The sequence below is a fragment of the Culex quinquefasciatus genome, chromosome 1 (genome assembly GCF_015732765.1).
Source record: "Culex quinquefasciatus strain JHB chromosome 1, VPISU_Cqui_1.0_pri_paternal, whole genome shotgun sequence".
Classification (NCBI taxonomy): domain Eukaryota; kingdom Metazoa; phylum Arthropoda; class Insecta; order Diptera; family Culicidae; genus Culex; species Culex quinquefasciatus.
In genome coordinates this window covers 50,105,174-50,129,817 of record NC_051861.1, presented here as the reverse complement: position 1 = coordinate 50,129,817, position 24,644 = coordinate 50,105,174, and the positions used below count along the sequence as shown (strand labels likewise).

At 34.9% G+C, this 24,644-nt stretch overlaps 1 protein-coding gene across 10 annotated transcripts in view; it reads left to right on the top strand.

Moving 5' to 3' along the window:
• Nucleotides 1-24,644, top strand: part of LOC6047689 — a 228,695-nt gene that overhangs the window by 54,340 nt on the left and 149,711 nt on the right. For 4 of the 10 annotated variants that reach the window (XM_038254492.1, XM_038254423.1, XM_038254457.1 and 1 more), the window contains exon 2: nucleotides 9,891-10,544. In XM_038254492.1, coding sequence (XP_038110420.1) covers nucleotides 10,231-10,544 — 314 coding nt within the window. In that variant the 5' untranslated portion in view covers nucleotides 9,891-10,230. Of the gene's footprint in view, nucleotides 1-7,639; nucleotides 7,822-8,364; nucleotides 8,778-8,845; nucleotides 8,941-9,811; nucleotides 10,545-24,644 lie in introns of those variants that run through there. The other 6 variants (XM_038254426.1, XM_038254435.1, XM_038254471.1 and 3 more) reach the window with 5 other exon arrangements.

Genomic DNA, 24,644 nt, shown 5'->3' with positions numbered 1-24,644 from the left:
CCTTGAATGCACGCCCTGTTGAAGATTATTATTATTATTTCTAAACTGTCTTCTGCATGCAGATGGACACATGATGGACCTGAGGAGTACATTTTAATATAAATGTTAATTTAACGAATATACTGCGAAGCTAGAGTCACTCAAACTGTATGAAACTCACATTATAGTTATGAAAAATGATTTCGAATGGGAATTTTATTTCAACGCATATATCCTTTGATGATGGTGGCAGATCACGTGCAACTACTCGTTTCCTGGGAGTGACATATCAAAAAGCTTTGATGTGAGCAACTTCTTTGCGTACGTGGGTGTACGGTTCAGATTTTCACACAACTAAATTTGTGGTGCACTACAGCGCGTAATGGAAAGCGCTGTGGTTTAGGTTGACAGATGCTCTAGTAAAACTATTCCAAGCATCAGTAGGGTGACAATAAAAAAAAATCGACATCGGGGATATTCTCTGACTCGGTTCCTTAGACAAAAATAAATATCTGTGCCAATTTTGAGCTAAATCAGCTAAAATTTAAGAGTCACTTTTTATCATTGGAATTTTTATGGGAAAGCTCGCAAAAATGTATGACGAAAATCATTGTTTCAGTATTTTTCTGCCAGGTGGCATGGATCTCGTCCAAAATTGTTCATGTGTGAAATTCTTGTAGGAAATTTAATACAATTTTTTCGAAGGGTCCAAAACGATCCGAGTTTATGCTGATTTTTGATGATTTCTTAAGTAAAAAGTATTTTCTTTTAAACTTCCTATATACCGTCAGTGGGGGTGACATTGGGTCTGGGGGTGAGATTGGGTCAAAGTGATTTTTGACGGATTTTACAATTTCTCAGGTTCTTCTCAATGAAAATGAATTCTGTTGAAAGGGTTGTGTAGGGGACATCTTAAGATGACTTCGCTGAAAAAATCTCGTTCCTAAAACAAATCCTGTTATTTTGGCAGCTGTCTAAAGTTGGGGTACGTTTTGGATACAATATCTAATATTTAACCTGTCATACATTACAACCCCCCCATCCATTAAGGATTATATCCAAATATCTGACCCATAATTACCTCCCAACATAACAAGCACTGTGCTCCGCGGGTGTACCCCATTTGGCATAATGGACATTTGGCATAACGAGTTTTCAAGATGGACGTTTGGCATAATGGACGTTAGGCATAATTGGTCCAAGACATCAGGGACGTTTGGCATAATGGACATTTGGCATAATGGACGTTTGGCATAATTCGTTCAAAACCCATCAAGGACGTTTGGCATAATGGACGTTTGGCATAATTTATGCTAGCTATTTTTTTCCTTTTCTAAGCAGATAACTTTACTTTAAAAATGATTTTTGTTTTCAAGAAATCTAGTATCTTTGTCATTTTCTCCCAATAGATGTATTTTTTTTTCCTTTTTTTTCTCAATATAGCTTGAAAATGCAATTTTTCATAAATATAAAATGCATTTTTTTTTTCATAAATATATAATATTGAGATTTGTCTTCTTTTGAAATATTTTGCAGCTAATTTTTGTATTGAATTATTCCTTCTTTTATTTTAAATTCGACCTAACAAAGTGATGTAAGTTTTGCCAGTCTTTGAAAGTTAGCAATAAAGATTTTATACTGTTAACCCTTTTCCCTCCTTTTTCAAATTCAACCTAAAGAATGTATGTACATTTTGCTCTTCTTTAACGAAATGCATTTCAATTTTTTAAAGCAATTTGCTCTTATTTTATTTTAAAGCTAAAATAAGGTAAAATCTCTCAAAAAATGTGCAGCTTGTTTTTTTTTTCAAAATTTTGCAATCATTGTTTCTATGCAATTTTTTCTTCTTTAATATTCATCCTTAATAAGGGTTGTACATTTTTTCTTTCTTTAAATATTTGACAAATGAGTTATGAAATTTTCCCTTCTTTTATTTTAAAATCAACTTTTAGAAGGGAAAATCTCTAAAAACAATACTTTTTGAATATTTGACAATTAACTTCGATTATGAAATTTTTTATAACATTTATATTTATTTATATAAAATTAAACTTATGGAACGAAAAGTAAATTTAAAGATTCACATTTTGACACTCTTTAAATGTTTGACTATCGCAAATTTTTTATGTTTTTCACCTACCTCTCTTAAAAATAACATTTGATCAGCATTAATTTTTTTTGGGCAGTTGTCCCTTCCTTAAGATTAATATTGAATAAATAAAAGAAGGGAAAATTCCATAAACAACTTTATTGCAAAAATTAAACCAACAGAGAAAAAATGTGCAGAAATTATATAAATGTTTAAAGACAACATCTATAAGAGAATTTCCCTTCTTCAAGTTAAATATAAAAAATGATGGGAAAATTGAATAAAAAAAACTTAATTGCAAAATATATAAAGAAAAGCAACATCGACATCCATTCAACCAAAATACAGGATCGAGAGTATAATTCCATCAAAATTTATAGAGAGCTCAATGCTAAACTCGATAGAATAATGGTACCAACTCACACCTGCAAAACAATTAATTTAATTAATTAACACAGTAAATCTGCAACAAGAGTCATACATCGAAATCTGACTACTCTTGTGTCACCAAGCTGCTGTGGCCAAGGCAGTTTAGTCATTGAGTTAGTCTATTAAAGGTCTCTGGTTCAGTTCCCGTAGAGAACACTTTTTGTTTTGAAGGATGAACTTTTTCTTGAAAATGGACTCGAGGGCATAATTCTCTCGGTCATCTAGAACTGTGTTCTCTGTGTCTGTGAATCTTTCCGCTAGTCTCGTGTCGGATGAGTGCTGCCCAGTTCTGGGGTTTTTTTTAGATGCTAATTATATTGAAAGGGGAAAAATCTTAAGCTAACAAGAGATATTTTCTTCTTTATATTAATTATTTAATAAAAATATCAAAATTTCATTGAAAAGATTTATTGTGAATTATTCAAAAAGAAAAGAAAGACTATTGGGGAAAAAATATAGAGATACTTATTTTTTTATAGAAAAAAATGATAATCTCTTAAAGTAATATAAAAAGGTAAAAAATATACATTTTCGTTCGTGAAAATGACAAATACTTAACAAAAAAACAAGCTAGTAATAATTATGCCAAACGTCCATCATTCCAAACGTCCTTGATGGTTTTTGAACGAATTATGCCAAACGTCCATTATGCCAAATGTCCATTATGCCAAACGTCCCTAATGTCTTGGACCAATTATGCCAAACGTCCATTATGCCAAACGTCCATTATGCCAAATGCCCATTATGCCAAACGTCCCTGATGTCTTGGACCAATTATGCCAAACGTCCATTATGCCAAACGTCCATCTTGAAAACCCGTTATGCCAAATGTCCATTATGCCAAATGGGGTACACCCGTGCTCCGCAGCGCACAATTACCAACTTTCCATTATGCCAGCACAGCACGATGTACGATGGGGTAAGCCATTTTCCCTAGAGGTTTTCCATTAACCTTTAACCACATCCTGCATTAATTTGTATCCATCCTCGGTGGGGAGCTCGTACTCGCTCTCCCCAACTGGCTCCTCCACTCTATCCTTATTGAATTGAAAGCAAATTTAATTTTTGCGGTTAAGCACGATGTCAACGCTGGCGATGATGATGGCGACGGTGATGATGACGGTCGGGTCCCGATGATGGTGAAGGGGGAAGGTGTCGTTGGGATACACGGATTAACCCACTTTTGCGTACTCCACTGTGGAATTTCTGCTAGACAGACCGACGATGTCAACGAACATATGAATGTTCCTATTGTATAGCGTACTTGACACGTGAGCAATCGCACGACTAATTATGGGGTAATGGGCTGAAATATTGGCATTTGCACAATTGGGTGGACTGCGGAAGGGATATAAATGGACTTACAAGCGTTTAATTATTTAATCATATTCGAATTAGATTCTTGGAATATTATGAGAAATTCACTTCAAAAAACGATTGAACTATACAGAGCTACACAGTGCTACAAATAATTGATATCGATCGTCTGTGCTTGGATTCCTAATTACTATAATTGTGAATACTTATCCCCCAATGCCATCACATGTACTTGACCTTCTTCTTAGTAACACAAAATGACAAAACTAGAAATAACGGAGGTTTGGGAAAGAGTATCTCTGAAAGTTTTTTAAACTATATGATACTTAAAAAAACGTGTGTTGATCAGTCAAATTAAGGTGATTTTTTTTTAAATGTGTAACGCAAGTTCCTCTTGGTCGGTTGCGTTTTTTTGTAGGCTGGCGTTGTCGGGTTTGAGCACCACAACGATAATGAGGAAGACAGAAAAGTTTTTGCTGTCCGCTATAGTGAAGGAAAAGGGGAAAAGGAATTTAACCACCCCCATTTGCATTACGATGGGTAACAAGTTTGTGTGTGTGTGAGGTTGGTATGTTGTGGTAGGGATGAAACCGAAGTGTGGTTGGACGAAAATAAATTTGTTTTAACGGTAGCATTCAGAAAATTTCGTGAATATCCTCATCGATGCTCGTGATCGGAAGTTTGCTAGATGCTTTTAATGTAATTTTTTTTTGAAAGCAAAAATTTGAAATCACTCCTAAAACCCGATTTTATCCTTTATTTGTTGAGACTCTTTTACTATTCGATGCCCGTGTGCTCTCTTGTACTAACTAAGTAGGAATCTCAGCAAGCTTAGTACAAGAGAGCACACCGGCATCGTATTAAGGTTTTTTCCCATTCCCCAAAATCCCATTCCCCAGAATGATCCATTCGCCAGAATGCTTCAGTCCCCAGAAAAGTTTTTTACAACTATTAAATTAAATGTAATTTCAAAAAGTGATCCGTTTTTTTAGTGTGGAGTGTTTAGATTTCGCCTTTATTGTGATAACCCAATTAACTCAATCCGAATTATGAAACGGAATCTAATTAGAATCGTACACAAATTCCGTTTCAAACGCAACAACCGGTTCGAACACGGAATGAATGTTTCCAAAATGAATGTTTGCAAAAATGCCTCACGGCAAGAAAAGTGACTGTCCTCACCAGCAGGATCCGTAGATTTGAGGAAGCTAAAGAATGCCGATGCGCTACCTGCAAGGCCAGGCAGCTTGAGCAAGGACGCTCAAACTTCGTCTGGAAATCAGTTCGCTACCCTCCCTGTAGACGTGAGCCAGAAGGCAAAAATTTGAACGACGCGACAAGGAGCCACCCAATTTTGTGAAAACTGCGTCATAGGATTCGGTGCGAAAGTGGCTGACCGGGTTTATCAAATCTGGTGCTTTACGAGCTTCCATTCGCTTGTGTGCTGATGGACTCAAAATTCTGCTACCTGGAAGAAAGGATTACAACTACGTTCGGGATTTCTTGAACAACATGCGCCATTACGCCAAATTACGTTATGCTAAACGGAGTTATGCTAAATGGCCTTATGCCAAATCTAAAATGTGACATGTTTTTTAAGGTCCTAAATATTTCTGGGGAATGGGTCATTCTGGGGAGTGGTGTAGAACCACTTTTTTTTAGTTTGCCTTATTGAATCAAACAATAATGTATTTGTTTATAAACAGAAGCGCTGGATCAAGATTTAAAAAATCTATCGACTAACGCGGGTATCGAAAATTTATTAAATCGTTAAGGGGTTACATATATGTAGAAAATCACAATTTTTCATACTTCCAAATATTTATAAAATCCTTTAAAAAGATGAATTCTAATCACTCCTGAAAGTTCATGAAGATATGTCATGTTTAGAGTGAATAGAAGACGATTTAAGTTTAAAGTTCTGCCAAGCGCAAAGCGGACTTTCAAACTTTGTTAGCGTTTTTCTCGGAACACCGAGTTGATTTACGGGTGCCACGATACCTCGAGATTGGATGGACCAAATTGACTGAAATTTGGAGTGAAGACGCTCAAGACATATCCCGTGTGCATGATGAAGCCCGATTCTAAAATTTTGCGGACGATTTTTAATATGAAAAACACAAAAATATTATTAACCGGTTTAATGAGTCACTTGCACTTTGAGCCGATTTGGTCGAAGCAGTGTTGAGATATCGTGGCACCCGTTTTTTGAAACTGCTTACTTCAAATAGCCATATCTCGGAAATGATGCAATCAAATGCCTTCAAATTTATGTTGATAATCGTTCAAAATGTTTATGTTAATGTCCTGAAAACAAATTTAAAAAAAGTTTGAGTGTGTGTCAATACCAACCCTTGACATGTTTGCCGATTTACATGTTTATAATACCGTAAGTACTCTTCTTCAAATATACCGGAAACTGTAAGAGATAGAAAATTGTGATATAAATCTTGTAGAAAATTTAACATATCTTTATTTCTGTATTATCTCTTAAATCGATATGCAATTTTTTATCGGTGGTGGCCAACTTATGCTAAATGCTACATTTTCTGAAATTTGTTGGCCTAATAATTAATCTATCTATCAATGTAACTACACTTTTGCGAAAAATCACTGTCATGCTCATACTCGGCCAAAGCCAACGTGACCGACTCACATACCAAAAGTTGATCTCTGTCTCCGAAGTCTGGCTTTTGAGCACCTTAGCTCATTGATTAAAATCTTGAAAGTGCCTTTTTTACCATACTCCACACAAACTTACATCCAAATAAAATAATTTTGGACTCATTTGACGCTTTATGTAAACTGTCATTTGAGAAAAAAAACTATCATTCGAGTTTAAGGTTACACACAAAAGTTATGGGTCTTTTTGAAATGCTAAGCTTATTTTTTAACATAAAGAAAAATTCAACCTGTTTGTATTTTAAATTTAACTGAAAATGTGATTTCGCTATTTAAAAGCTGTAGATGCAAGAGGATGTATTTTATTCAACGTTTATTTGTTTTGCATGAAATAAACTCATGCCCTATATGAGCCCTCTACGACAACGGAATGTGGGGTAAAACGGGCATTGAATTACGAAGTTCATTTTTTCGAATCGCTCCATTTTGAATTTTCTTGACCTCCGGCTAGGTCGTACCAGCCCCGTAGAACTTAACCATGTCAATTATTTTTGCAGGATGATGTATTAGAATGTTGTTGTTTATTTTATTAACGTAACTTTAACCTAGAGAGGTCATTCGTCACTTGTATTAGAATGATCCCAGTCAAATCAATTCGAATTTTGAAACGGAATCTAATTAGAGTCGTATACAAATTCCGTTTCAAACGCAACAACCGGTTCGAACACGGAACCGGTTGTTGCGTTTGAAACGGAATTTGTATACGATTCTAATTAGATTCCGTTTCAGAACTCGGATTGATTTGACTGGGATACCTTGAAGTTTTGCATCATTTCCGGCATTGTTCTGTAAAAAAGTGGTTGTTATATTGACCAAAACCCCATATAGGAGAGAGGTACCCCAACGGAATCCGGAATATCTCCGGTAAAAGTGGACCATATTTGTCCCTCATCTAACATTTAAAAATATAAACAAATCTGGATCTTTTTGCAAGCGGAAGCATCCACATTGGTCAATTCTACCAAAAGTTACGAGATGATTAAGAAAAAAAAAGAGGTTAAAATACTACCCGAGCGTTTGAGTGTTGATAATTATTCCGTCATTAGAAAAACTGACTGTTGTGCATATCGTGTTTACGAAAACAAACAAAAATAATTCGCAATAACAGCTCTCTCTCTCTACCCTTTCTCTGCTTCGTTTCAGGTTGCAATTCTTGCTGCAGTACTCGGCGTTCCGTCCGTCGGTTGTGTGTTGCATCGTCGTAACGTCCTGCCTGAGTGACCAGCGCCAGGGGCTTCCGTAGTCACTGCACCTCGTCGGTCAGCCAGAAGAAAAGCAAACCCCGTGCCGTGTCAACTAGTTTGTCATCTTTGTTGTTGTTGGGGGTGGGTGGTTGGTGAAGGAGGGAGTGAGTGACGCCATTTTTCGACATCGTGCGCCGGGCGTGCTCCCCACGATTTTAATTAAAATTGTTAAACGGAACGGCGAAGGGAGCGTCCAAAAGCAGCAACAGCAGAAAAGTCAATTTAGCCAAAGTGGACGTTGAGCGTCGTCACCTTCGTGGACAGTTATGAACCAAGTGGCCACCCGTGAGCTGCGTGTGAAATGATTATTACCATTTATATTGCGAGCTTTTTTTGTGACAACGTGGATGCTAGGGTGACCTGACTAAGTAGAAGATTTTGCTTAAAATGAGGTTTGCAAAATAAAACAGTACTTGATGACTATCCTCAAAAATAAATAGGGAAAATACAATGATACGAGATTGCAAAACAGGCCTAATACTACCATTAAAACAAATTGATCTGCAAATTTGTAAAGTTAATTTAAATCTTTTGATATTTTTAAAATCAACAACACTATTTTCAATATTTAAAAATGAAAAAACAAATCTTAATGTTTAATATTTAAAAATCTTGTCACCCTAGCCACGCAAGAGAACCTTGTGAAAGCCACCCACTTTTTCCATACAAACTCGGGAGGTCGGGAAGCTATTCAAGCATAAAAGAGAAGTGAATTTTGTATACGCGGAGTCCGTCAACACAGAAACGATGATTAGCGGAACGAAGCGGAAGTGCGCTGGACCTAACTCGCGATGACCTGACCGACCCTCTGGCTGGGCAGCTGGCACTGACAGGGTCCTGGAATCCAAGGCTAATGATGATCACACCCGGGCCGGGAAGTTATGACGATGCCCGGTGGTGCTGGTGACCAGTCGACATGAGCCGGAGTTGCTTGTAGCCGCCCGCCTGTTTACAGTGTCAACAACAGTGAAAATTATTACAGCCCATTGGACGGAAGCTGATAACGGACCCGCCACTTAGGTGGTGGTGGTCACTGTGTATGTGTGTGTTTTGGGTGGGGATTTGGAGTGGGGAGGGGGGGGGGTCTATATTGGTTAGGTCGTAAAATTTCATTTCAGCACTTGATGTGTGAAGAGTTTCTCACGGGTTTCTCATACCGCCATGTCATGTTGACGTGCCACCAAATGTTTGAACTTACGGGTACAGTGTTGCTGGTTTAATTATGTTTGAAAGCAAAAAGAATTCCATGTTACTTTCTTGTTTATTTTTGCAGCGACAGGGAAAACTCATTCCACGCAAATTGTGAAAATTTGTTCCAATGTATCTTCGAAATCTATCTTATCTCAAATAGCAAAAAGTTTCAGCAATTCTACAAGAGCTCTGCTTTTCGGACATGGCTAAAGAGTTTAGAAGATTACTTAAGAGTGTTTTATCCTTACGCGGTCCAAACTACTATGCTTTGGCCGTCTTGAAGAGCTTTTGTAGAACTCCGGAAACTTGTTGCTTCTTGGGTCTATGTTTAGTGGACTTACTTTTTTTTCAAACACATGTTACTGTAAATATTGCAATATTGACTGATTTATTTCCTCAATTATCTGTAATCACTGATTAAGATTATTTTTATTTACAGCAACATTGTGTTTTTATGATTCAATAGATTTTTTTAAATGTTGGAATGTTTCACAAAAAAAAATCACAAATACATAATATTCTTTCAAAAATGATCAAACTCACTGAAATCAGTGACTCAAGCTAAATTATTGTTTTGTGGAATGACTTTTTTTTTTCAAATTCAGATGTTTCGTAATTCTGGGAAGCTCAATAACAACCCACAATTATGGAATAGATTATTTTCAAGTAGTGTATTGCTACACTTTATAATATTGTCTTAAAAACTAGATTTCTTTTTCAAAACAACCAATGTTACATACAGAATTGCTTTAATTGAAATTCTTTTAAGAGTTTATAAACCCGTTTCGTTTGTGAGCAAACTTTTATTTTTTTTTGTTTTAAATCTTCAAATTTCCGAGTATTTTTTCTCAAAAAACTACGACACCTTTTTGTTTTATAGGCAAAATATAAAATTACCAGCAACACTGCCAGACTCGGCAATATTATAACCATCAAACCCAATGAATTACTCCTTTCAGCGAAAGTGTTGTGGGCGCACATTCTTAGCCGAAGATCAGTGTAATTCCGTGGGAACCGCACTGGAGCGTGGAAAAGCTAAGGAAAAAAAGAAATAATAATTTAATTACCCGTGTAATTAGAGCTAAGTGCATCGTAAAAAGGGGAAATAGATTTTCTCTCGGTGAAACAGGGTGAGAAAAAAAAGAAAGTCAAAAGTCACACTAAGCGAAGAAGGTGGCTCCCATATGTGTGTTGGTGTGTCTGTCCGTGTAAGTGTGTTTGTGTAAATATATCGTCGTAGATCCAGAATTCAAGCAATTCGATGCCAATGGCCACCGTGGTTGTCGTCAGCTGGCATTGATGGCCCTCAGAGCGATGCTTGCCGGAGTGGAGCAGGTTCCGGGACCGGTAACGATGGTGGCTACGCTGGATTCGACCGTGGTCACCAATTTGTCGTCCGCCACCATGGGAAATCCCAACGGAACGTCCTCGCTGGCCAGCACGGTCATCACCGATCTGGCCACCATCGGACCGACGGAGCTCACCTCCAGCGAACGGGCCATCGAAGTGAGCGTTCTGTGCATGAAAAGCTTAATCTTCGGATCCATCATCATCGGGGCTGTGCTAGGAAATGCACTCGTTATCATTTCGGTGCACAGAAATAGGAAGCTAAGGTAGGTGCTATGTTTAGTGCTAGTAAAATATTTACAAACGGTACTACAGTTAAACCCCGATGATTTGACAAACTGGTTCCATTCAAACTGAAAATTTTCAAACCAACGAGTTTCACCGCAGACACTTCGTGCTTATTTTTATCCCAAGCTTATGAATGCAGAGCGAGTGAATGGCATTTTGTTTGTGGTGTGGTTTGCCACTGTCATGGTCAATGGACTAAACCAAAAGCGTTCGGTCCGCTGTTTAGGTTTCAATCTCGCGATGCAAGATGCAATCGTAATTGCAGCTCTGATGGATTAACTTGACAGGCGGGCAGTTTGGGTCCATACCATTTCTATCAGATCGTTGTTGCTCGAAAACTCTGCGTCTCCTCCAAACATTTTTTTGTGTGGTAAATTATTAAGGAGACGCTTGGTTGTTGAAGTTAGCTAATTTTATTTTCAGATATGAAAAAATAATATAGACATAACCAGTTTTAGGCAACAACAGATTTTTTTAGCTTATATTTAGTAAAGCTACTTTTTTAACAGTCCTGAAGTTTTATCGGCGGTTTTCGTTCAGATTTGACCAATTCATTTGAAATGTATTTGATCAATATCAAAGATATTGGCGTTTTCCTCAATAGAACTTTGAACAAAGATAACTTTTTCTATGTTTCACTAAACTTTTGGATAATTCAATCTTCTGACCTCAATTTTCCCTATATAACGATCCACGTTAGTCAGTACTTTTTGCACCGAGAGTTTTGTAACCAGGGCTGTGGAGTCGGAGTCGGAGTCGGAGCCGGAGTCGGTGGAGTCGGGTCTTTTTGGGGACCTGGAGTCGGAGTCGGAGTCGGAGTCGTCAAAACTCTAACAGCTGGAGTCGGAGTCGGAGCCGGAGTCGGCTAAATTTTTAGAGCTGGAGTCGGAGTCGGAGTCGGAGCCGAGGATTTCTGATAACCCGGAGTCGGAGTCGGAGTTATCTTAAATTCAACAAAAAATATGTTTTTTTATTGTTCAGTATTTCCTATAGAACAGGCTTATTTTCAAAACATCTTATATTTTTATTGATTTATCAGATACCATTATGTTTTTGAAGCTTTTTATTGTGATTGAAAAGGTCTAATTGTGTTATTACACTATAATCACTAAATGATAACCTCTTACTCAAGTATGTAGTATCATAATTTAAAAAATAATTTAAAAAATTATTGGTTATGTAGTCAGACATATCTAATTGATTCTTGAATGCCTCCTTTTGCCTATATTTATGTGCCCTTTCAATTCAAATTTGACCAAATTTCATCCAGATATTTCTAAAAAAAAGTACACACACAATCATCTTTTACCCCGATAGCATATGTCTTGGTACGAGGTACATAAAAAGATTAAACATAGTAATCACTGTTTTTGCAAATCGAAAAAGAGTCACTGACAGTTTAACTTTTGTAACAAATAATCAACGATAATAACAATCTCTTACTTGGAACTCAACATGCGCATTTTGTTTATCACTAAGTACAAGAAAATCAATATGTTGCATTTGAATAATTGAAACTAACAAAAAATATCAAAAGAAGTTGCAACAAATTTTGAATTAATCATTGATTGTTGATGTTGATTTTAGTTAAACTATTTTGATATCGTTGCAAAAAAAAAAACCAAATCTCAAGAATTCAGAGAAAAATGAACCAATAAAAAAATTTATAGAACAAAATGTAGGATTTAAATTTATTTTTCAAATATTATACAAAAAAACAAAATCAAAATATTATCAACTGGTACGAATTTTCTCATACTGTATGTCCCACGCCAATATGACGAAAGGTGATAATCATTGCATAACAATGTACCTTAAAAAATTAAATATTTGTGACCTAGAAAATATTTTACTTGTGGATATTTGTTTTTTATTATATTTTAAGTTTTTTCATATATTTCGATGGAGGCGCAAGATCATTCATAAAACTTCGTTTTAGGTGAAGATGCACGAAGTATCGTGCGCCTCCTTTTAAAGTATATAAAATTTTAAAATTTAAATAAATTAAAAATTTCCAGGGTAAAATATTTTCCATGTCACAGATATTTGAAAAGGACATCTTAAGCGTACTTTTCACGAAGAAATTGTTTAGATACATTGATTTGCAATAATAATCTCCTTCAGCCGTGATGTCCATGTACGTCTTAAAAAAACAAAAAAAAAAAATGTTTCGTTTAAAATTGTCATTTTAAAAACAAGGTGCCTGTCACTGTGCTTCTTACAAATGTCAGCCTGAAAGCGAGCAAATTGAATTTTAATGTTCAATAGATCATTAAGGCCAGGTTTTTTTTAGTTATTCTTTCAAAAATAATAATTTAATATTTAAATTTATTACCTTGAAAAAAATATTTTCAAATTTGAGGTTAAGCAAATAAATCCAAATTAACTTACATAACTGTTCTTCTCAAAATGCCTCTAAAACTGAAGATATTTTTTGATTTCTGTTTCCATAACGTATAAAACTTGTAACCTAGAAACTTTTTTTCCGTTTATTTACTTTACTTTACTTTACTTTTACTTAACTTATTTTTCTTGAGAAAAACATGACGCTTAGAGAGTATTCAAATAATCCTTTTTATCAATGTTTTAAAAATAATTAACTAATAATAGTTAACTAACTTTTGAAACATTTAAAAATATGTGGAGTCGGAGTCGGAGTCGGAGCCAACCATTTGTTGAAAGTCGGAGCCGGAGTCGGAGTCGGAGTCGGCTAATCTGAGAGAGCCGGAGTCGGAGTCAGAGTCGGAGTCGTTTGAAATATGACCCGACTCCGCAGCCCTGTTTGTAACACATTGTTTTTGTATTTTGAAAACTGCGATCGATTCCCCTAAAGTACTGCATACAACTTAATTTACAAAAATGTGTAATTTTTTTTACACTCAGATTGTTGCCGGATTCCAGCATGAAGCTGCCATACCAAAACCACAGCATAAAAAACAAAAAGTCTTGCCTTTTTGTTTTTCTTCTTCTAAGACATCCTTTAATTTTCTATTGCATTGTAACTTTATAAAATGCAGGCACCACACATGACATCAATTCCCTAAGTTTTTTTTAAACAATTTTTTAAATAATCCTCAAAATACATCTACACTAAAAATTTCGTAAAATCTCTGGAAAATAAACAAATTGCAACAGGAAAATTTATCCACACAGTAAGCGACAAAGTATACAGCAAGACACATCACGCATTGGTGCTTACAAATTACATTTTTTTCAATAGCTGGCTTTTGCCTGCAAAATTCTTGTTGTGCCAGAAAATGATTAAATAATTCGATGTCCTGAACACAAACATTTGAACAAAGCAGTTAAGAGCCTTATACTTGCAATTAAATTTTTGGTCGCGTGAACAATCTTGAAATTAGTTGTGATCTACGATTCCTCTCGTTCCATAATTCAATTGGATTGGGCCCGTAACCAGTCCGATGAAAGACGCTATAAACATTTTGTGATTATTTTTTTTGCAATTTTCTTGATAGTATTTATAACTGCAGTACATCTGAGAACACCCAAAAATGCACATTGAAAATGAAAGTGGCCAGCCCTACCGCGTTATGTTTACCACAGAGTGGATTCTGTGAACTGGGTGGTCAAAATCCGGGCTTTCTCGGGCTACCCCCTGAAATCAAAGATTGACCCAACACTAGGCTAAATTCCAATTAGAGCTCATTCTGACCACGGGAACTCCTTCCTCTAAGAGCTTGAAGTTTGTATGGAAAAAATCGTCAAAATGCATGGAGAAAAGCAACTGGTTCAGTTTTTTTACCGGTAGAGGGTGCAATAGTCGTCCAATCTTTATCAATTCTCAGATGTAGGACCTTGATTTCAAAAAAAGTGTCCACGTGGTTTATGAATGGTCCCTAAGTAAAAATCCAGGAAAATGTTTTTCAATGTTAAATGTATGCTTTTGATGCGCTTTTTTGATGCAACGATAAACTTAAAAAATGTTTTGTTAAGAAAATTCTACAAAATGAGCATGGTTTACTTTTTGAAAATGTTAACATATTATTTTTTATGAAATTTCCTAAATGCACTCAATAGAAAACCAAATAATTTTACTAATGATACGATATCTTTGACAGTACTACCAGATCAAAGCAGCGAATGACCAAGAAGGCTAAAGCTGCCAGAAATAAATTAATCAACAACAATAATATCAACTGCCAGATCATTAAACTACACTCTAATGTAATCGTGTTTTAAGTATAATTTGTTACTAATAAAAATCGTATTCAAAATATCAGTACATCAATAAGGCTTAATAAAAAATTAAATATTGGAGTAATTATGTAGGTTTGTCTGCTAAATTAAATTAAATCATGGTGAAAATAGTTCAAAAGTTGAAATCAGCAATGCGCAAATAAAATACAAGCAATGTATTGTTGTTTTATGGTTCAGAAATGTCATCGGTTCATTCGTGCTATTATTCATACATTTTCAGATCACGATTTCCATTTAAAGTAGCAAATAAATTTTCAATTTAGCATATGGCTTTCAGCAAATAAAATCAATTCAACGGCCTGTTTGCATAAAATAACCGGCAACAATCGAGCCTTTCGTCGCCGTTGTTTTCAGCTCGACATTGATTGCAATGATTGAATCCAGCTGATAGCATGTGGGAACAAATGGCTTTTGCACCGCACAATGGCCACCATTTCAATGCAAGATTGATTCATCGATGACGGCATAACTTTTACTAAATTGAAGCGTAGAATGGTTCGTCGAAAAAAGTTTGCTGATTTATTAAATTATTTTATAATACTAATATTTTTTAACAGAGATATATCCGCTTTCAAACTTCATTAAAATCTCATCACAATTTAACACATTTGGATCAACCTAAAACTCAAAGTGTGGCGGTGGGTGCAAATTCTGCGTTCAAACAATCACACCATTAATTATTCCCATCCGGAGGGTCGTTTGTGGTTTGCTTTTTTGTCTTTCCACCCAACTTTCCAACTCTGTGTGTGTGTGTGTGTGTGCGTTCGAGGATGACCTGAGGGACATGATTCAGTGCCCCAATAAACAGTACACCAGCACGCAATCCACATTACGCCATCCCCGAGCGCGCCAGTTAGCCATACACTGTACTTTTGGACTCTGGGAACCATTTATGTTCGTTCGTACTCACGAACCATTAGTGGAATCGTTTTAAAGAAGGATTCAATTCACCTTCGTTCATGTTTGGGCTTTACTTATTTTAAGATTGATTTTCTGTTCAAAACTTTAATACATTAAACGGAAAGCCATTAAAAAACAAACGATTTCCTTTCTTTTTTCTTTACTACATTCTTGTCGTGCTTTCTATCTTTGAAAATAAAAACAAACAACCTCCCCTCTCTCAGTACACATCTTTGGAACGGCACTTTTCATGGATTCCGGGGACCACCACCTTAACGCTATCCTTTAATAAGCCCTCCCCGGAGCAGCCTTGATCCTTGATGGTGTCGGAGCTGTTGAATAATAAATTACGAATGAAATTGCTCTTAATGCGTTCGCCTGCTCGCGTTCGCGTTCCTCCGTAAATGAGCTGTTTATTTATACGCGATAATGTAATTAATTGAAAACTGTTTCGCCTAATGTTTCATCCAAGAGATTTCCAAGGTTTTCTACTTACCGTTGCGTAACTCGCCGTTTATTAGCACTTCGTCGCCGTCGTGGTAACTTGTCGTACGTGCATTTTGGTCCAAATTGAGTTTAGAACGCCATTTTGTGCAGCTCACACTGCCTCACCTTTTGATCTTCGCAGATCCCCAAAATTCGATTTCAATCCTCCCCCGGGCTATTTCAGACCGGGACCAAGAAAAAGGAATTGGGACTTAAATGCTTAGGTGTTAGGGCGTAGGGCCAAGAATAGATCATCCTAATCATTCCATCCTACAACTTTACGTACTTACGTCATTCTCCACCAACTCACATGAATTTCCATGAAACTTTGTCTTGAGGGAAAATTTTGTTCCTTTATCACGAATTTGAGGTCTTATTATTCGATATCTCGTGATGGTGTGGCATTTAATTTTTCTTGATTTTTACTAATAAATGTGTTTCAGTGATTTGTAGCTCGAAACTGCAAAGAGATAGGAATTTGGTGTCAAAAGGATTTGTCAAAAATGGTTAAAAATTATCACAATAAAACAAAAACTTTTTCTAAAAATTCTGATATCTCGTTAAGAATACACGTAAACCCTTTACGTTTACGCTATAGTTTTGTTGAACATTGTTTTACTCTAATTAATTTCGCTGCAAAGTTACCCAAATCATGTTATTTCAAAATTACATTTTTGCCTAACAAAAGAAAGGTTTAAGGTTTGCCTTTGGAAAAACGCTTTTCTCAGAAATCTTAAAAAAATCGTACTCGGCGAGGATTCGTCCCAGGAAAAAATCCTATTTCTAAATTGAAGGTTTAGATGCGCTCTTTCGATTGAATTTTGGCCCGAAACCTGGAACTCAAAGTCTGGTTTTTGAGAGCTCTTTTACACCCTTACCACAAATCATGATTGTTTGAGTTCCAAATCCCACTTTTCATACGAATTTTTCAGTTAAACCCATATAACCATAACTGAAAAAATCGTATGAAAAGTGGGATTTGGAACTCAAAAAATCATGATTTTTGGTAAGGGTGTACTGAAATACATAAGCGATGTCTGTATCCGCTCTTAAAAATTTGTGTCTTCCATAACTGGAAAACTGCTCGTAAAACCCACAATTTTTATGTTTCAGATCTGTAGCCGTGGGGTCGGAGACGAACATTTTATTTTTCGATTCAGAATTTTTGACCAGTAAGTGTGGTCAAAGCCAATTTTAGAGGTATTTTTTGGACTATTTTACAGATAACGCTGTCAAATAAAACGAATTCAGTTTCAAACAAAAAGCTATTCGAAAACATGCACCATAAACTGCTTGGGCCCAAAATTTGAAGCTTTTCCAAAATGTGTCCAGAGATATAGCCATATTAATGTTTTTCGTCTTTCTTTTACCCTATTTTTTCCTATTAATTTTTTGGTTTTATACAAAATCATAAACTGAACATCAAATTCGAAGTCCCGGCTCGTTCTTGCTCGAAAGCTCGACAAGTCGTCAAGTCGAAGCTTCAACGCCAGCGATTTTACGCTTGCGCGTGAAAGTGTTCTTTTTGGCTAGATCGACGAAGTGCAATAGCGATACATATTTTTTTAAGTTAATCATAGACTAACATTAAAGACTGAGTACCCTTTATTTTTGTCTAATAATGTCAATCCAATACGTTTTTCTTGATTAAATTTAAATATCTTGCGACAAATAATGTACCTCTGAAATAAAAAAAAAACATGGCATTCGAGGTTTAGCCTAAAAATTCTCACTGGATATTTCTTGGAGTTTCATCATTTTGTAAGAAAGGCTCTATTTAACCTCTGGTGATATTAAATCAGGTTTTTTCTATAATAAACCTGACCTACCTGGGTTATGGCAAAATTACATGTTTCACGATTTTTGACACATGAGTAACAAGAAGTGGCAGTAATTTTGAAATTATTTTTATTTTTTTGATGATAAATGGGTAATTCTCTACCAACTCACACCCTGATCACGAATCTACGGTCCATTATTTGATATCTCGTGACGGAGGGTACGACCCATTCCATTTTTGAACATGCGAAAAAAGACATGTTTTTCAAAAAATTGCAGCCTGAAACGGTGATGAGATGGAAATTTTGTGTCAATAGCACTTTTATGTAAAATTGATTTGTTGGCGTACTCTATATTTCGAAAAAAAAAACGTATTTTGCATCGATAAAAAACACTGATAAAATTAAAAAAAAAAAACTCAGCCATTTTCCGTAACTCAATGTTTGACAATGTTTCATTTTAAAATTTCGTGTTTTCTCTAACATTGCAGGATTAGTTTTTAAAGTGTAACAATGTTCTACAAAGTTGATCATAGCCGTTCATCGTCACCCGCGACAGACACGGAAGACAAAACAAAAAGAAACGCAAAAAGTAAATTTTTCAAAACTTTTTTCGCAAAATCACGATAACTCGTGCAAGCAAACGTGCAAGCAAACCTCTTATGTTGATATATTATTTTTTTGTAATTATCTTCTCTGCAACTTTGTAGAACTTTGTTACACTCTAAAAAATAATTCTGCAAAGTTAGACAAAAACACGAAATTTTAAAATGACAATTTTTGTTCTAAATGAAACATTACCATTCTGGGTTAATAAGGCTTTCTAGGTCCAGTGAAAAAAAAATAATTTAACTCAAAAATGACGAACTCCTCATCACAGTGTCCTGATGCAAACAATGATCGAGCTGTAGCTGTCACAGCCCTGCGAAGTATGTTGGCTGACATATCGGACAGTCAGTCAAATAAACCAGCTAGAAGTCACCTGACAAAAATTTTTTGCTGGAAAGAGATAGGAAACCTGATGCAAACAAACGTCCAGCTGTCATGTAAACATACTTTGAATGTGTTGGTAAATTTCTGACTAGAAAGCCTTATACAGATTCGAAGAGTACATTAAATTTTCCTTAAGATGACATGTTCCAAAATTATAAACAGTCGAGTTACGGAAAATGGCAGAGTTTCTTCAAGTACTCTTCCAAACTCCTGAAGAAGTTTTGAAGAGAATTTTATCCTACCGTGGTCCAAACTGCTATGCTGTAGCTATCTTGAAGAGCTCTTGTAGAACTCCTGGAAAAAAAAATTTACTTGGGTGTGTTTGTTTTTCGATGAGAAATGCATTTTTTCGGAATTTCGAGTACAACACCAAATTGAGCGTCCAATTTTACAGGAAAGTGCCTTTGAAACAAAATTTCCATCGCATTACCATTTCAAGCTGTAAATTATTGAAAAATATGTCTTTTTTTTGCATGTTAAAAAATGGAAGGGGTCGTACCGCCCCATCGTCACGAAATATCGAAAAATGGACCTCGAATTCGTGATCAGGCAAAGCTATCTCTTAGAGTAAAGTTTAACGGAAATCAAAAAGGGTTCGGGCCAATTCCTGTCTGAGTTGGCGGAGAATGACTCTTATACTGTCCAACATTAAAAAAAAAAAAAAAAAAACAAATATTATCCACTTTTGAAAATGAGTATGTAAGATAAAGTAAAAGAGTGTTATTTAAGAACTCTGTGATGAAGAAATGTTTATAAAACTTATCTTTACCTGGAAATTTTACTACATCCCATGGTATGTGCACCGAACGAAATCTAGTTAGAAGCATAGAAAGAGCCAAAGTACCGATACTCCAGCCCAGCACTGTCACTTACTAAGTACCAACGAAGAGGAATAATGCTCGAGGATCTTGAGCACGTTTCCCGTTTGTCTACCCTCTGCTGGCTTGGCCCCCATGTTGGGAGTATTCTTGTGGGCTGGTAAATAAATTAGCATTCCAGATTCACGCCGAGCGAGCGAACTGATTAGTGCCGAAGATGCTGATTTATGGTTGTGCATAAATTTAGCGCTTATTGGAAAGTGATTTGTTGTGCGTTGGTTGGTCGGATGGCTTGCTAGGCAGTTGGCAGGAAAATCGATACACTTTTTTTTTCTCCCGTCCCGCAGTTCTCAGAACCAGCAGCGGGCACACTCTTGGCGGTTGATGAATTGACCACCAACCGAGGGACATGGTCGTGCTGGACTGGCACGTGATGTTTGTGAAAAACTATGAGATTTATGACTTTTGAATCAGGACTCAAAACCGGTTTTGATGGGAATGTGGTAGACAAAGATTGATGATGTTTCTCGTGAAGTTCAGGACGAGTGAACTTTGCAAAGAAGCAACTTTTGACAAATTATTCAAACGATGTTGAACAGCTCTCCGGTTGAGTAAAAACTCTCAAAAAGTTCTGACAAGAGAGTTGAACTTTCTGGACCACCCTGCATCTCCGATCATTAGAGAAGGTGCCATTCCTACGACAATCAGCTACCGTTGGGCTTTATTTTCCTGGGGCAAACAAAAGGCAATCTCCGGCATCCGGTTTGCTCAACACAAATAGTGCAAAAATCCTATAGCGGAGCAACACGCAGGTAAATACAAACAGGTAAACAGGAAAAAGCTTTCAGTCAGATGGTACTGCTGTTGGGCGAAGAAAATCTGTAGAATACGGGAAAATGCTTTGTTTAGTTTGTCTTTTTTGTTAGACATCATTCTTAAAATAAATATTTATTAAATGAAAATCTGACTGAAATAATTCATCCATGGCGGGATGCAAATTAAATCCACCTCGGAAATTTAGCTATTGAGGATTTAATTAATATTATCACGAGTTATATTTTACAATTACACATTGAATCAAAAATAGGTTATTCTGTCTTATGATTTCTTTTTTAGCTGGTTCAATTCTCTTCTTGAGTTTTCATGCAAGCAATATAAATTACTTAAGGCCCCCGTCTCGCGACTCGCGCGCGTGGTTTATCATTTTTCATATTTGTTATATTATCGTTTTTAAAAATCCAAACACATCACGATTTAGAGAATTTTCTCAGCTTTCTAACTACGGGTTCATTTTTCAAAAAAAGTGAGTTTTTCTTCTCCATCGGTACTTTTTAGTAAAATAGTTTTTCAAAATTCTGGGGTATTTCAAAATTTATCGCGATGACCTATATTTTTTTATACACCAGAATGTTCGTTGGGATGTGGGCAACATATGTCTAGAACATTGTTATAATTTTTGACCAAAATATATTGCCGTTTTTTAGTAAAAACTATAGCGCGCCATCACCATATTTTGAAAATATTGAAAAAGCTGGTTTTTACCTTGGAAGGCAAAAATCTCGAAATTCAAAGCGATGACCTATACTTTTTATCGATGGAGAATGTTCAGAAATATCCTAGAATCAATTTGTAGTACTTTAAAAAATATTTGAGTACATTAAAAATATTTATTTTGGGCAAAATATTGAGAAAAATCTATTTTTTTCAAAGAAACTCAAATATATTCCAAGTATTTCGCCAATATCTCGAAATTCAAAGCGATGACCTATACTTTTTATGGATGGAAAATGTTCAGAAATATTCTAGAATCAATTTGTAGTACTTTGAAAAATATTTTAGTACATAAAAATATTTATTTTGGGCTAAATATTGAGAAAAATCTATTTTTTTCAAAGAAACTCAAATATATTCCAAGTATTTCGCCAATATCTCTAAATTCAAAGCGATGACCTTAACTTTTTATAGATGGAAAATGTTCAGAAATATTCTTGAATCAATTTGTGGTTCTATAAAAATATTTTAGTACAAGAAAATAATTATTTTGGGCAAAATATTGGGAAAAACCTATTTTTTTCAAAGAAACTCAAATATATTCCAAGTATTTCGCCAATATCACGAAATTCAAAGCGATGACCCATACTTTTTATCGATGGGAAATGTTCAGAAATATTCTAGAATCAATTTGTAGTACTTTGAAAAATATTTTAGTACATACAAATATTTATTTTGGGCAAAATATTGAGAAAAATCTATTTTTTTCAAAGAAACTCAAATATATTCCAAGTATTTCGCCAATATCTCGAAATTCAAAGCGATGACCTATGCTTTTTATGGATGGAAAATGTTCAGAAATATTCAAGAATCAATTTGTAGTACTTTGACAAATATTTTAGTACATACAAATATTTATTTTGGGCTAAATATTGAGAAAAATCTATTTTTTTCAAAGAAACTCAAATATATTCCAAGTATTTCGCCAATATCTCAAAATTCAAAGCGATGACCTATACTTTTTATGGATGGGAAATGTTAAGGAATATTCAAGAATCGATTTGTAGTACTTTGAAAAATATTTTAGTACATAAAAATATTTATTTTGGGCTAAATATTGAGAAAAATCTATTTTTTTCAAAGAAACTCAAATATATTCCAAGTATTTCGCCAATATCTCAAAATTCAAAGCGATGACCTATACTTTTTATGGATGGAAAATGTTCAGCAATATTCTAGAATCAATTTGTAGTACTTTGAAAAATATTTTAGTACTTAAAATTATTTATTTTGGGCTAAATATTGAGAAAAATCTATTATTTTCAAAGAAACTCAAATATATTCCAAGTATTTCGCCAATATCTCAAAATTCAAAGCGATGACCTATACTTTTAATGGATGGAAAATGTTCAGAAATATTCTTGAATCAATTTGTAGTACTTTGAAAAATATTTTAGTACATAAAAATATTTATTTTGGGCTAAATATTGAGAAAAATCTATTTTTTTCAAAGAAACTCAAATATATTCCAAGTATTTCGCCAATATCTCAAAATTCAAAGCGATGACCTATACTTTTAATGGATGGAAAATGTTCAGAAATATTCTTGAATCAATTTGTAGTACTTTGAAAAATATTTTAGTTCATAAAAATATTTATTTTGGGCTAAATATTGAGAAAAATCTATTTTTTTTCAAAGAAACTCAAATATATTCCAAGTATTTCGCCAATATCTCAAAATTCAAAGCGATGACCTATACTTTTTATCCATGTAGAATGTTTAGAAATATTGCAGTATTAATTTGTAGTACTTTAAAAATATTTTAGTATATAAAAATATTTATTCTGGGCAAAATATTGAGATAAAACTCTTTTTTCAAAGAAACTCAAATATTATCCAAGTATTTATCCAATATATCAAAATTCAAAGCGATGACCTATACTATTTATTGATGGAAAATGTTCAGAAATATTCTAGAATCAATATGCTGTACTTTAAAAATGTTTTAGTACAATCACATTTTTCCAAAATCAATTCAAATCAAATTGCTCGCTCAACAGCATTGCCTTGGCGTTCTCGATTGCGAGATTCCTACTCGAAACAAGGTGTTCGAAGGCTTGATTGTTGAGGCAATTGCAAACCTCTTTTTACATCCAAGCTTCCATCTATCCCGGGATTCGAATTGATGATCTTTGGATTGTGAGTCCAACTGCTGACCAGCGACTCCATCGAGATAGGACCCAGGGAAACGACTTCTGAATTGAGCTAACGACCTACTCTCTAAGTTAGACCGGGGCCAACATTTACTTCCCCGTCCGACGGAAGGACAAATCTCGTCTTGAAAAATGCCACCGGAACCTTTTGGGATCGAAACCAGACCGCCTGAATGAGAGGCAACCAGGTATACCCCTTCACCACCGGTCCTGGCTTTTTCAAGTATTTTTCCAATATCTCAATATCTCAATATTACAAAAAACTTACCAGAAATTCAACAGAAGTTTGATTTTTTTAAAAATAGATGAAAATGGCCTGTAATGTTTCAATTTCATAACAATTACTGAGATTTAGAAAAGGTTGCCAAAATTGCACAGAATTTTACATCTAAAAATTACTATTGATTTTTCTTCAAGTGCATTTGCGTTACCTTGCCAAAACATTTTTCTTTTTCAAAAAATGTGTTGCTCAAGCAATATATATTTGTCTCAGAAAAATATATTTGAACATATGCTTACATGCACTTATCAAATAGAATTGCTATATAACATTTTTTTCCTATAATCTTACACTTTTTATTGACTGAAAAACCAATTATGCAAAATTGTATGTGTGGACAAATAAAATTTTTGAGGAATGAGTTTCCCCAAACGTTGAAATTCCTTATGATGAATGTATTATATGTCATGTTTTTTTGCGTTATATTTATGCTACAAATGAAATCATTAATTAATCCTAACAGAAATAAATAATATATTTTATAGTAAATAATCTTCCAGCCAGAAAAAAAATATAGTTTTGAATAGAAAATAATAATTTCAAAAATCGTGAACTGCTTACACGAATTTGAAAATTTACACAGAAAAAAAGCTGAATTTTGGAATGTTGAAAATTTGGTAGGTTGAATATTACCTTTTTTTTGAGTAATATTACATAAAAAATGTGTAAAAATGTGAACCTGATGAATATTCATCAAAAACTGATGCAAATTCATGATTTTCTGGGGTAAAATTAATCATTTTTTTACACAAAATCTGTCACAATTTCCTGATGAATATTACCATCATTTTTTTTTCAGTGTACGAAGAAACCTTTTGCTCGAATGTTGCAATTTCTCCAACTTATGAAAATTTTTCTTAGTAAATTTCAAAATTTTGCGAGGTATCATGTCAAACTTCA